Raw genomic sequence first — 14,142 nt, forward strand, 5'->3', positions numbered from 1 at the left:
TCAGTTTTATAGCATTGTTTTTAGAACTTTCTAGGTATTCTAGGGTTATCATAACACCATGCGCCCTCTAGCTAGCTTACAAATTGCAATATAGCTTACAACAATATTTTTTTTAACATTTACTTCTTATAATTCAGTTCTCCAATGGCTCAGCGGTAAATCTCCAAGTCTTATAAAGCTAAAAACTACGTTTCGATACTTGTGATGGGCACAGCACAGGCAGCACAATGTGTAGCTTTGCGTTTAGTAGCAAACAAACTTTTAATCCACAGCAAACTAGGTTTTCTGCATATATGATCACACTTGCAAATAGGGTTCAAAATAGCCTACTGAAGTATTTACAGTTAACTGAATATTTTGAGTAATTCGCGTCATTTCTTAAATTGATCTATTCAATTTGGCATGGCTTGGTGGTTAGGGCATTCGACTCGCAATCTGTAGATCACCGGTTCGAATCCCACCACCGAACATGCTCGTCCTTTCAGCCGTGGGAAGGTTATATGTGATGGTCAATCCCACTAGTTGTTCGTAAATAATAACACAAGAGTTGACAATGGGTGGCACTGACAAGCCCCTTTTTCTATCGTCAATCGCTTTTAAATTACTAGAGATTAGGGACGGCTATCTCAGGTAGCCGTCGAGTAGCTTTGTACGAAATTCAAGAATAAACCAATTCACTTTTAAAATATTTGATCATGATAATTAACCACATTGGTAAAACAAAGAAAATGCACTATTTTGTTAAAGGTGTTTTGAATATATTATAGTAGCTTCAGGAATTAGTTTAGGATTACTAGTTGATTTTCCAGAGGTTTTAGGCAAGGCGTTAAAGTTACAGTTAAAATGTATGATGGCAACTCTGGTTGTTGATTACATTACATAAAGTAGATTATTTTATATATTAACATGTTAATATTGATATAGAAAAATTTATTGGCAACTAGTGTAGTTTATACTAGGTAATGCTAATAATATTTGTAAAATATCAACATTAAGTATCGTAATATTAATGTAGGGTATTCTTGTAACTAACTCGTAGTTCCTGTAGGGTATGGTATACTATTAGTATTACTAGTGTTTATCACTTTATGGTACTAGTACTACTACCGCACTAACATTAGAAGTACTGGTAACTTTTATTAGTTCTAATAAAATTTTCATTGTAAAAATTGCGTCTTCAATAACGATGATTAGTCAAATCTATTATTTACAGGCAGACTCGACACAGGAAATTAACTTATGTCTAATTTCCTAAACGAAAGAATATCCTGGGCCGTTGCTAGTAACATGTACTGATTAAGAAAAATGTTTAAGACGAAGTCTGATAGTGACAACACAGTATCCGAAGGTATGCCGAACCGTTTATCATAAATCATGTTTGTTCAACTTAAGGTTAAGCTTTGGTTATCAAGTGCTGCAGTATTGTAAGCATAAATACATGCTTTTCAGAACTGAAATATTTACATAAAATTAAAATAGTTTAAACTTGAGTCGAACATGATGTAGGACATAGTACCATGGCATTTGTAATGTTGTTTGTTATAAATATCGTTTTTGACGTTCACATACTTACTTCAATTATAAGGCAAGTGCATGGAAATTACAGCTTCTTTTTATTCGTACAATACTTGTACATAAGAATGTATGAATGGAATTTTTCGTTTTTAGGTTTGAGCACTTGTACACAGTGTGGTGAACGAAATATCTATAAAAGTTAGTTATAATTATTACCTCTCTGTGTACTCTGGGGTGCATTTACACCCTGCTACACATTAAATGTTTCTTCCTTCCTCATTATTATAACCCTTTTTAACTGAAAGTCGTCATTGTTCCAGTCTCGTGTTGTGCATTACAAGTGTTTGAATTTCTGTTTGTAATTCCTTATATCACCTGTGGTGCATTTGCTTCCGATCGTGTTCTATATCTGTGATGTAATCTTTTGCATGAACTGTGCAGGAAAGTTATGGAGCTCTATTTCCAGAATGTTCTGGAAATGTTTAAAATGTTCTACAAGCAGTTTGAAAAATTATATAAAGAGTCAATGAGCAACCTTAGTTGTCATCAATTAATTTAACATTTAAGTACACCAAGGTATCTGTTGGTTCATCTAGGCTTTCCCATCCACTAATTAAACTATTAGAAAAGAAAAACCCTCAAAGCCAGCCCTTATCATTCAAATATTTTCAAGTCTTTATTTAACGTATTTGTCTCATCAGGAGTGAGTTTTTGGTTTACTGGTTTACACAGAGTGCTCAAGGGGAGTACTGCACAATGATGTTGTATCACTCTCTTTTTGGTGAAGGGGGTTAGTCTGATGTTGTAACGTAGATGTACAGTACGTGTTACTATGTGCAGTTCTTTCAGGTAGGGAAAATCTTGTCTTTCAGTTGTTGAGTGGCTTTTTGTTTTCAGTTACCTACATATATAATCAGTTAAACACAATGCTTTTGTTTTTTGGCAGATTCATCTAAAGTAGTATAAATAAGATGGAAGCTGACGTATGGAGGGTTAATATATGTTTGTAGATTTTATAATACGTATTTTCAGACAGTTAAAATAAAGCTTGTTTTATTTCACATGAAGCAAGGTGTATGTCTCTCACCTCCAGAAATTAACAGTTGAAGGGCTTGACAACAATCTAAATGTGCCATTTGTCTTATTGACCTAACCAGAACCATTAATTTGATTCAATGTGCATTATGTTGTCAGGGTGAACTGTAAAATTTGTTTAAAGAATTATTTGAAAAGACATCATTATACCATATTAACATCACTATAACACAACTTTTATAATAAATTTTGGCATATTTCAGGATTTAACACTTGAACCACTATTAACTTACCAAATTGTTACATTTTTGAAAAGTTGGGAGTGTTTATCAATGGAGACAATTTATTATTATTGATGATAAATATTACATAAAAGTTAAATACATGTCATTAAATTGTATTTAACAGCACAATCAATAACAAAAAAATATTAAGTTGATTTCAAATTTCAACATTCCATAAAATGTTCAATGGAGTGATGCCAGTTACATTAGAGATGTATAGTTTGCTCTTGACAGTTGTATCATGTGGAAAGACCACATTAACTACCCAGAAAGAAATCATTCAGAACTGCTGGATTAACAAAACTGTAATTATTGTGACAGTAATACCCTGAGAGCCACTAATATGGTTATATATACCATCTGTTCACTTTACTCTTTTGACAGTAATTGAAGTTAGAAAAAAAATTAACTAATTACTTTATAGAGGTATATGTAAAGCCTGTGATATATCTAAACTAGAAATTGGCACATGTATGTGTACTCTTAAAAACAGTAATAATTTGTTACTTGTAAAAATTGTCAGTTTCTCTGTCAGAGTGGCTGAAATTACTTAACACGATCGTAGACATATTTCTTGTACCTAGGTTGAACAATTAGAATTACACAGAAGAAAGAAAGAGGAATATTTTAAAGGACAGGGTAACACGGGTTCCAGATCTTCTGGAAATCCTCTTGTACTAAGGGTAGACAGTGTTTGAATTTAGAGTTTTTCTACGAAATAAACCCTGACCGGTATTGTACGGTCAATGTTGATTTAAAATATGCACATTTTTTTATATTTCAAAAAAATTATTTTTTCGTCGAAACTACCAAGGCTTTTGAAATTTTCCAAAATTGACCAAAAATTAGATTTTCCTGATATTGCAGTAGAAAGAAGTACTTGTTGTTTGCTTTACAAATTGGGTAACACGGGTTCCAGATCTTCTGGAAATCCTCTTGTACTAAGGGTAGACAGGGTGTAATTGACCAAAGTGTGTTCTAAATTAGTCTCCAGTGGATGTACAGTTATGTACTTCTATCTCATAGTTTCACTACAACACACATCTCAGTGACTCTAATGCTGGAATCAGAAATAGCATGCTTAAGATACTTTTTTTTTGTTCACATACATTGGTGCAGTATTCAGACAGAACTGGCTTTAAACTCGAAGAAGACATTTTGTTGGTAATAATACTTCGCAATTTACTGAAATGTATGGTGGGAGATAACTGACATGGGAATATTTTACTGTCAAATCTACAGTAAAATCTTTAGGTTCTGACCAAATCCTTTGGGGCACACTGTCTGCATGTGCATAACTATTTCACATCCTTGGTACAGGATGTACCATGTTGAGTGGTAAATGGTGGTTTAGGGCTACAGATGTATGTGTATATATACTGAAACTGTATCAAATTGATGTGAAGTATGGTTGTTGATGAATATGCTTTCATAACTTTTATAGAACAATAATTAAACAGAGTTTTTGAAACTTACCAGGAACAGTAATGAATGGTAATAGTTAGGACAGTGGTATCAACAATGTAATATTTGTATATTGTTTGTAAACATGAATATCAAAATTGTTCATTTACAATTTTAGGGAGTGTGATTATTATAAAAACTGAATTTTTCATGAATGAAAACTTTAGTTGTATATTTGGTGTGGATTTATATATATATATATCAATTTTTTTTTCAGATTGTGATGTCTGTGGAAGACATCACTATACATCAGAATGTCCTCTTTTGGATGCTTGTGCCAAAGTAAAGGACAAATGTGTTCCATCACGAGCAAGACTTACAATTCCTTACAACCTAGAGGTGATTGACTTGGATGATGGTATTCCAAGAATATTTGCAAAAACACTCATTTCATTTAAATCTCAGTTTGGACCAATGGAAGCTCCAAGAACTCCACTTCTAGAGAAAATACCAAACTTTTTTTTTAAAGTTAGTTTCTCATGTATTTAGTTAGGCCAACTTTGAGTGTTTTCTTTTCCTTCAAGATGATATCAGTACTAATTGTAGTCTAATGGGGAAGTCAGAAATATTTTTACTCTGTATTTAAAAGGTGGAAATCATTTATGTTATCCTTGTTTTGTATATAAATTGTCTCCCTGGTGGGACAGCTGTAAGTCTGCAGACTTACGATGCTCAAATCTGGGGTTTGATTTCCTGAGGTGGACATAGCAGAGAGCCTATGTGGCTTTGGTGTAATACAAAAAAAAACAAATTGTATATAAATCTAATGAAAAAAGAAAATTGGAAACAAGAAAATGTGTTTTGATTTTATTACTGAAGATGAGCTTGTATTTAGTAAAGACATAGGAAGTAGTTTTAGTTCTGAAAATTATAAATTTATCTTACATACTTTAATTACTCTGAAAACCTGGTTCAGTAATTTAAAATGGGGTTGTAATATTGTGACTTTAATAAAGCATTCTCTGACTTAATTAAAGTGTATTTGCTAAACCACTCTCAGCTAGTTGAGGCTAAGATTTTGCTGTATTTCCTGCAAATTTGTCAGAATACAACTTATTTTTATGATAAATTGAATAATACAGGGAAATCCCAAAAGAGATAAGTACTTTTGAAGATAAGTTGACTTTTGTAGATTTAGTAAGAGCAATTTTTTGCTAAAAATTGGCTTCTGGCCATCAGTTGTTTTAATGTGGTTTCACTAAGAATGCACTGCTTTTCTTCAAAAACTATTTTGTGAGCTGTTTAAAACTCCATACAAATGTCAGAAGTAGCAGTTTTGAAGTTGATTTGTGAGGATGTTACAAGTTAAAAAGTGCGGATGTGATCATGATGGCATGCCCATGACAATGATGATGATGTAGGCAAGTTGTGCTCATTTTTTAGCAGAGCTTGTTGCCCAAAAGTTGCATATCAAGCCCAAATAAGGTCACAATAGTCTCAATGCATTTAAAGCAGCTTTTGTAAAAGACAGTAAGAATGGATTTCCTTCCAATAGACAAAAGAAGAATATGGTAAACAACTTTAAACAAGTGAGGAAAAAACAAGCAAAGTAAAACACTTCCTCTAGGTTTGCAGAAGGGTCAAAGTAATAGGAAACTTGTGGTACCAACAGCAGGACTACCTGCTAACATGTACAAAGCAAAATAGTTTAATGATAAATTTTCTGTGCATATTCCAAAGTTTTTAAGGATGGCAAAACACCAACAAACAGCAGCTTGCTTGAGAAAAAAGTATGGTTGAGGAATGTGACTGTTGATTATTACTTATTAGGATGTGCTAAAAAAAGATGGAATAAATGATGATGTGATGATAGTCATCAGCAAAAGATAAACAGTATAATAAAAAGGAAAATAGTCAGTAAACATGATGGAGAAGAAGAAATGATTGGCATGAAAGATCAAAGCAATGGCCAAAAGTTAGAAGGAAAAGAGATAGAGTTAGCTAACTAGAAGAAAAAAACAAAATAAAATCTGATGGGGATTACTAAGTTGACCATTGCTGGTCATATCACTGACTATCATCACCCAAAGCTGCTGTAATGAGCACTGTTTAACTGTTCACCTGTACAGCCTTTAATCTTTCCAATTGCAGTAAAATGCTTGGCAGATTACACCGTAATCATCCCTATAATTTACTTATGCTTTTATGGATTTGACAGAGACCCTACCTGCTTAGTAAACTACTCTAATTTTTTCTGGTCAAGTCCAAAATAGCTTGTATAAAATTTATCTTGTATCATATTTTAAGATTATTCCGAGTGCTGTGGCATTAAGTGCAAATATTTAATCTTATATTTTGTAAAATTATTGTAATTGTTCTGATACAAGGTTGCAAAGACAAGTTAATATTATATTAGTAATAGAGTTGGAAAAAAGATCAGAGGAAATAATCATTTTTTTTATACACCCTGGACTCACAAATCCATTATGGGTTTTAGAGTACCTTTCCACACACACCCCCAACTGTCTTAAGAGAACAGAACCTCTTCCATATTATTGTTGATTTGCTTACTGTGACTTACAGAAAGCAAAAAAAACAAACAAACTTAAACTTTGTTTATAGGTTTTTTACAAAGACGGAACATCGGATTTTTTGGACAACTCAGATGAGAACTGTTGCAACTGGATGTGTTTAGTTGCTCCAGCAAAGGATGCTGCTCATCAGAATCTGATTGCTTACCAGTTTGAGGAGAGTATTTATTTCAGTGCTCAAAGAGACATTAAAGCACAGGAAGAGTTGCAAGTTAGTTATGCTCCTGCCTATAGTAAAAAGATAGGTAAGAATTTATGGTTGAACTGCCAGTTTCTTGTGCTGAGGAAATTGTGTATTTCAATTAACTGAGTAAGGTAACTTACAAACGGTAGAAACATTAAATAATTACAGCAATGTTTTAAACATTTTCAGTATTGCACTGTTCATGTACAGAAATTGGGATGGTTAGGTATTACTGAATGTTAATTTTTTCAGTAGTATCTTTTCTTTAAGAAATGCATTATGATGTGGGCAAAATTTTTTTTTTTATACTTGAACAAATATGGGCTCTTCATTTTAGAGAAAAATTAATGTTTTAAAATAATTCAATATTTTATCCCACATATAAGTAATTTTTTTATTACTGATTAATGCAACTGTCTTTAATATTCTACCACCCAATTTAAGGTAAGGTGAAGTCTTATCTTTATCAGTTGTTGAATGCTCACTTAGCCATGTTAGGTTTATTTTTTATATATATGTGATTAGAAATATTCAAGTGTATTTATGGTAGTGATTCAAAATTATACTGTTTTTATATAACTTTCACTATTATATGTATATTTCAGTTGTCATTTGCTGTCATCTATGCTTGATATTGTTGCCTGAGAAGAATTGAGGACAGGACTTTTTTGAGTATAAAATATTGCATTAAAGACTGCCTTACAGGTTAAAGATAGAATAAGTTTGTGCATGCATAAAAAAAAAAGTCTTAAATACACCAACGTAATTTACGTTATTCATTAGATAAAAACCAAAAGTGCTTCTTTCTTTTTTTTACTTTACTGGAAACTGGTACAAATTTCTGAATCATCACTTAAGTTTAGGTTGATAGTTTTAAATGTGATTTAAATGCATCGAGTGGTTTTTAATTTGGTATGTGTGTGTGTGTGTGTGTGTATGTAGATAGATAAGTAAGATGTTTGTGTATAACTAAGTAGGTGGATTGATAAACAGACACCTGTATGAATAAAGAGACTTGAATATAGGTTCAATCCTTTAGAAGATGTTGGATTATTAAGGAATGTAGAGATTGATGAAATTTGCCAAGAATGATCCTTAGGTTAATTGCAATAACAAGAAATTGCATATCGGGAAAAAAAAAAAAGTTTTTTTTTAATTATACTTGTTTGTAGATATATAATGTTTGAAATATTTTGTGTAAATGTTGTTGATAATGTGTTGCACCATGAGTATTGCTAACTTTTGACACTCTAAAATGGTGTTTAGCTGCATGTGAGCCTACTCATAAAAGCAGATATCATAACAACTATTTCAATATTTTTAAATGTGAAAATACATTATAATACAGAAATTTTATATTTTAAGCAAAGTTTTTTGTTGTTGTTGAAAGTGAGTTTCAAATAGGTACTTGCCTCTATCTCCTGCCACTTCCATGACGTCATTTTGTGACGTCACTTCAACTCTCATTTACAGGATTAACTTCCATGAAAGAGTTTACTTCTTCAACCAATTGGCTTCATTCATGTGTCTGCATATGCTTAGAGTAACACCTACCTGATACCAACAATCTAAAAACTCATTCCATCTGAGACTCAAAACAGACATGGGGAGAAAGGGAGGGTATGGACATAAAGAGGTGAGTACCTAATCTAAATTTATTTTAATGCAAAAAAAATCAAGCTTAAATATATTGACTTGCCTGTATATGTCTCTAAGTTAAAAATCTCAGTGTTATTAAAGGATAAAGGACTTTGAAAGTATGCAGGTGACACCATCCTTTTCAAAGAGGAAATAATGTCCTACTTTTGAACAAAATTGTATGAAATATATCCAGAAGATCCAAAGAACATGTGACTGAGTATGTGCAGTTTAAAAAATCTAGGTTTTTTTTTGGGGGGGGGGGGTGAGGATGCAAAAATATCAGTAGTGAATAAGCCATTCTATCATCTAACAAAGCCATTTAGTATCTTGGGGTACTATGAGCAGTGCCTTCCATCTAGTAAGGGACTGAGTGGATCCAAATCTCGTATGAGACATATAGTTGGGGTGTAACCTGGCTGTATAGTCCATAACACCATGCTGTAGAATATACCTAGCTATTCCTGGTGAATATATCTAGCTGGATGGAATTAGGCATTGGCTTGTGATGCAGTAATTACTCTTCCTTTACCTGTTGTTGTATTAACTATAAAAAAACAACTGAGCAATTCCTAGCAGATATGTCAGCTGGATTTTACCAAAATGATACGGCCTAAAGCTATAACCACACTACACATTCAGATGTTTAGCCTGCCTTGGCAACATGCACATATCAAACCTTGTTTTTTTGTTGTTTTTTTTGCCATCTTTGACTCACCTATCAGTGGCAAACAAATGTGACATGAAAGAAACTCTTCGACATAGAGTATTCCTTGTTTGAGAAGGATGTGGTATTGTACTGGATGATACTTCACTAGGCAACTCCCGGTGTTGGGAAAGTCACACCCCATGGAGTTTCCCTTTCTGTCACTATTTCAGAAAGGTGCTCATCTTTGTAACTGATCAACACTGACCCCGTTCACTATATTCAGTGTGGGGCTCTAGATTTTAGTGGTGGAGAGGGAGGTAAGTAGTGTTTCTAAAGTTAACATTTTCCTTACCTGAAAGTGTCTTTCAGATAGTTATTTAACTCTCTGCACCACTTGCTATCCACTTCTGGTGCATTTTGTTTGCCTCGTCAAGAATGAGCCTATGACCATGTGGCTAGTGTTCATAGGGATTAGTGCACATGGAGGTTCTGTCACCCTCCTGTTGGGCAAGGACTACAGTATTATGACGATTATGTCGTAGGCTGGCATTGTACATGTAAACATGTGAAGAAGTGCAGGGAATCATGTATCAATGTTTAGGTAAGGAAAATGTTACCTTTTACAGCACACCACAAGCGTATTTGCCACATGCCATTTGGGAATCACTGCTCTAGAAGAATCCTTATGTAAAGAAAAACATATGGGAAGAAAGTAAGAAGTATGAAAGAGCCCAAGGTTTATGCAAGGCCTGAACCTTTCACTGCAGTACAAGGGCATGTCAACCAAAGGAATAGAAAAGTTGTACTTCAGAAACACAGAGCTAGAACATAAGCCATATTCACAGTTATATGCATATAAAAAAGGATTCAGTGATTGTTGATATTCCCATGGCACCAAGTAAACCCTGAGATATTGTGTTGTAATAAGGGTTGACAATTCCCTGAGGAAACAATACCCAACCACATAGTAGGATCTAAAGGATATAAAAATGTAACCCAAGAGAAACAAAAAAAGTGAGCCTGAAAAAGGAACTTGGGATACTTACAATATGGGCAGTCTGAGCTCATAGACATGGAATTCAGTAATGCAATGTGGATTAAATGAATGTGTTCAGTTTAAGTATAATCTATTCAGTTTAATGTTGTCAGGGAAGGGTTGAACAGTTAACAGAATTTTGTTAATGTACTTATAGCTTAGTTAGAAAGCAAGATAAATTATAGTACAATAGTTGGAGACATTCTGTTCTAATGACTCATATATTTTTTTGTGCTCTAAAATCCATGTTTAAAAGCCATTTAGATTATTATTTGAACAACCAACTTCATGAAAAAAATTGAGGCTTAGCAAAGTTCTGCATGGGAGTGCAGAGATCATGCATTCTGCTTTTGGTGTTTGTAAGAAAAAGCTAATGGGCTTCCGCTGTGATTTATTGCTTCCCCAGTAGAAAGTCTAGCAATAAAATATGAAAATTGCAAGATGAATTATTCTTAGTATGAAGTGTGTAAGTTCACTGACAAATCTTTAGTGAAAATACTTTTATTAAAAAATTTGATTTTTGTGTACAACAGACTTATAGTGTTTAATAAAAGCTTGCAAAGTTTTGGAAAGATGCACTTAGTAAAGTTAGAGTTATAGTATGTATAGTTTCATGGTTATATGGTGGTTACAAGGCTGGTTGAATACACTGAACCTGTGTATAGATGGTTAACAAGATTATAAGGGTTAGAGTCGATGAAGGCTCACAAGCTCAAAATGTACAACCTTTCAGCCACAACTTGAAATCAATGGCCATTGTCATGAAAAAAGATGGCTGAAGTAGCTGTAGTCACAGCAGATCAATTCAACCACTTACATGTTACAGTAGAGTGTGTGTAGAAAGTTTGTTATTTAAAATCAACCTTGCCATTCGTTACAGAAGTTTTTACAATGTAATTGTAATTTTTGACAATAATGCATAATCATTGTCATCTGATTGAGCATTATCTACAGGGAAGGAAGTAGTTCCAAGGGCTGTACAGATTCTAAAATACCATTTTTATAAAAGTGTGGTTAACCCTTAACAGAGTGAAATGCTAGAAGACGAAGGTACCTAAAACATTAGCCATAAAAAAGACTTTATGGGATTGAGAAGTATGCACAAATATACTCCTCACAAGCCAATAAAAAATGTAAAGGAAATGAAGAGAAAAGTACAATATTTCTTTTTCAAGGAAAAGAACATGTGATAGGGATTAAACCTGTTAGATCAAAAGAACTTAAATGAAATAAAACTACATGTTAAAAAAATGAGTGCTAAGGGATTAGCTGAAAAAAGAAAGAGGAAGAAAAATCCATGGAAAAATATGACAAACATGTAAGAACAGTCTTAACAACTGTTAACTAGAATTATAAAAATGCCAAAGATGTTCGATAATAATCAACATTTTTAGTTAAAGTTATTGTACTAGCAGAAATGGGGAACAAAATTAATAGAACAAAGAGAAGAGTTTACAGGCAAACAAAACTAAGCACAGACACCATTAAGAAGTAGCTGTCTTAAAATCAAGAATAAGCTAAAAATGTTTAACTATAGTTTAAACAAATGAATAAAAAATCAAGGGCAAGACTGCTGAAAGCAGCATAACAGAACAAAAGGAAAGAATATTGACAATCGTGTGTACTGAACAATGACAAAAACAAAGTATGACATTTAAAGATGTTCAGGTAGTTACGTTTCTGAACAGATTGCACAAAATTACTGGAGGACAGTTTGATAAAGAGATAAATATTTTGACCAAAGTTAATACTGGAAATGAAATTTGTATTGATGTCACAAGATAACGTACAGGAAGTGGCAAGAACTAACCTTCCTGTGACAACTTAAGTTGAAAATGACTTTGAGACATATAGAGGTAAGTTTGTGTATTTGAGGTCCGGACATAATTTTAAATTCATTGTAAATAACAATGTTTTCATTTGTATGTCCAAAAGGAAATAAAGTTTAACTTTCAGGGAACTGTTATATTACAATGTAGAATACACAAGTTTTATGTGTACATAATTACCTAATCCAAGAGTCAGTGTTGATATCTTTCTAATATCTTCATCTAAGAAAGAGAATGTTTATAGTGTTATGTTATGCTAGTAATATTAACTGTAGTTTAATAAAACTTTGCTTTATTTTAAGAATGTACTAAAATAAAGATAATTAGAACTTATGCTAACATGCATCTTGATTACTGTTCTAAAAAGTATGCATTAGAAACCCCTTTTCTTAAAATTAATTTGTTTACAAGGAAGTTGTACATAATTGTTTGTGGCCCAATTTAGTAACCACTAACAATGGTTTGCTTTGGCAGTAAATTCAAACAATTACAACTGCTTTCATAGAAGTCTCAGAAAAATTCTTTGTTATTGTACACTGCTGGCTTTGTATAATGAATTTGAAGATGATGAAATTATTATTAACCTTACAAATTAAAACTGATGGTTCATTGGTAATTTTACTTAAGGTTTTCCATGATGTTAGACAGCAATCACAAGCAGACCACAATAGCACATCATAAAAAAACATAGTGGAAAGCCTGAATTGTATATGAGTATTTGTTATGCATTTATTTTACTCTATGAAAGATTTTTATTGAAGATGATTTTAAAATATAGAAAGAAATGAAGTAAAAGTATTTTCAGACAGATTTTACATTATATGCATATTTCTATTTGAAATATTCATTATCTAAATGTACAGTAATGGATAGTTAATGTGGGATTATTCAGTATTAATTATAGACTCTACAGTGATCTGTAGAGTTTGACTATTGCTTTTCAAGATGACATATTTTTTGGATAAAGTATATTAGAAATGGATATAGATGCTACACCTAACTGTATGAAATGTGTTCTTAATCATTATACAAAATGAGACAAGTTGAACTTATTAAATAAATCTGTATACTCGGTATGTTTGATACTAGTTCTTCCTTTTTTTTATTAAATAAATTAGCTAAATATTATGCTCATGGTGTGTTTTGATGTCATTGACTGTTACTACTAATGGTGGAAAGTTTTTGTTTCTTGTTAAATTTGATGGGGCTTGACTGCTTTTTGCTGCAGCTAGTAATAAGTCTATGCCTGATTGTTCCTGCAGGTTGTTGTAGAGCCAGTAATGGCTGCTGTTTCGGGTGTTTGTAAATGTAGTATTAATAAACGTTGTCTCTGATTATTGCAAACTTATTTCTGGCAGATCTAATACAGGTGATTGCAAGTCTGTTCCTAGTGTTTTTTGTAGGTGAGATTAAGTATCTGACTTTGTAAAGATGTCTTTTTTTTTGCTTCAATGCACACAGAGCATTTCAGCAGATTGTCCCTCATTACTAACCATTTAAAGTCCTTGAACCATTGAGCCTTAACAGTTCTCGAGTGATCATGATCAAACTTCTTTTTCTTTGTGCCTGGATCATTATCACTATTGTTCTTTTCTGGGACTGTCAGGAAAAAAAAAACATATTGGTTTGATTTCTTTTGACTTTCGTTTTCTTGGAGCCTGGGTGCTATCTTTACAGAACTTGTATTTGACCTAAGTAGGGCTATCTCTGATTGGATAAATTTACTCGTTCAGTGTCTCAAGAAAAAGTTTCTGCATAAAAATATTTAATACTCCAGTTTTTGTTTAAAGTGGTTATAAGTTTATGACTAACTATTTCTGAGATACTAGTAAGTTAAGTAGTGACATTTGCTGGATGTGAATTCAAGTCTTTGACTAGCTACTGCTGTATGTGATTGTGAATGTGTATATATATATATATATATATATATATATATATATATATAGTAGTTGTAGTTATTGTTCGTCGTTGTTCGTT

General features: G+C 32.6%; 1 protein-coding gene across 1 annotated transcript in view; it reads left to right on the forward strand.

The window, feature by feature from the left end:
• Positions 1-1,081: 1,081 nt before the first annotated feature.
• The window catches only part of LOC106457555, a 44,599-nt gene continuing 31,538 nt past the window's right edge, over positions 1,082-14,142 (forward strand). Inside the window, exons 1-3 of the mRNA XM_022383550.1 lie at positions 1,082-1,348; positions 4,516-4,766; positions 6,861-7,074. Of these exons, the coding sequence (XP_022239258.1) occupies positions 1,306-1,348; positions 4,516-4,766; positions 6,861-7,074 (508 nt within the window). The 5' untranslated portion in view covers positions 1,082-1,305. The remainder of the gene's footprint in view (positions 1,349-4,515; positions 4,767-6,860; positions 7,075-14,142) is intronic.

This window comes from Limulus polyphemus, unplaced genomic scaffold (genome assembly GCF_000517525.1).
Source record: "Limulus polyphemus unplaced genomic scaffold, Limulus_polyphemus-2.1.2 Scaffold345, whole genome shotgun sequence".
In the NCBI taxonomy this organism is placed as follows: domain Eukaryota; kingdom Metazoa; phylum Arthropoda; class Merostomata; order Xiphosura; family Limulidae; genus Limulus; species Limulus polyphemus.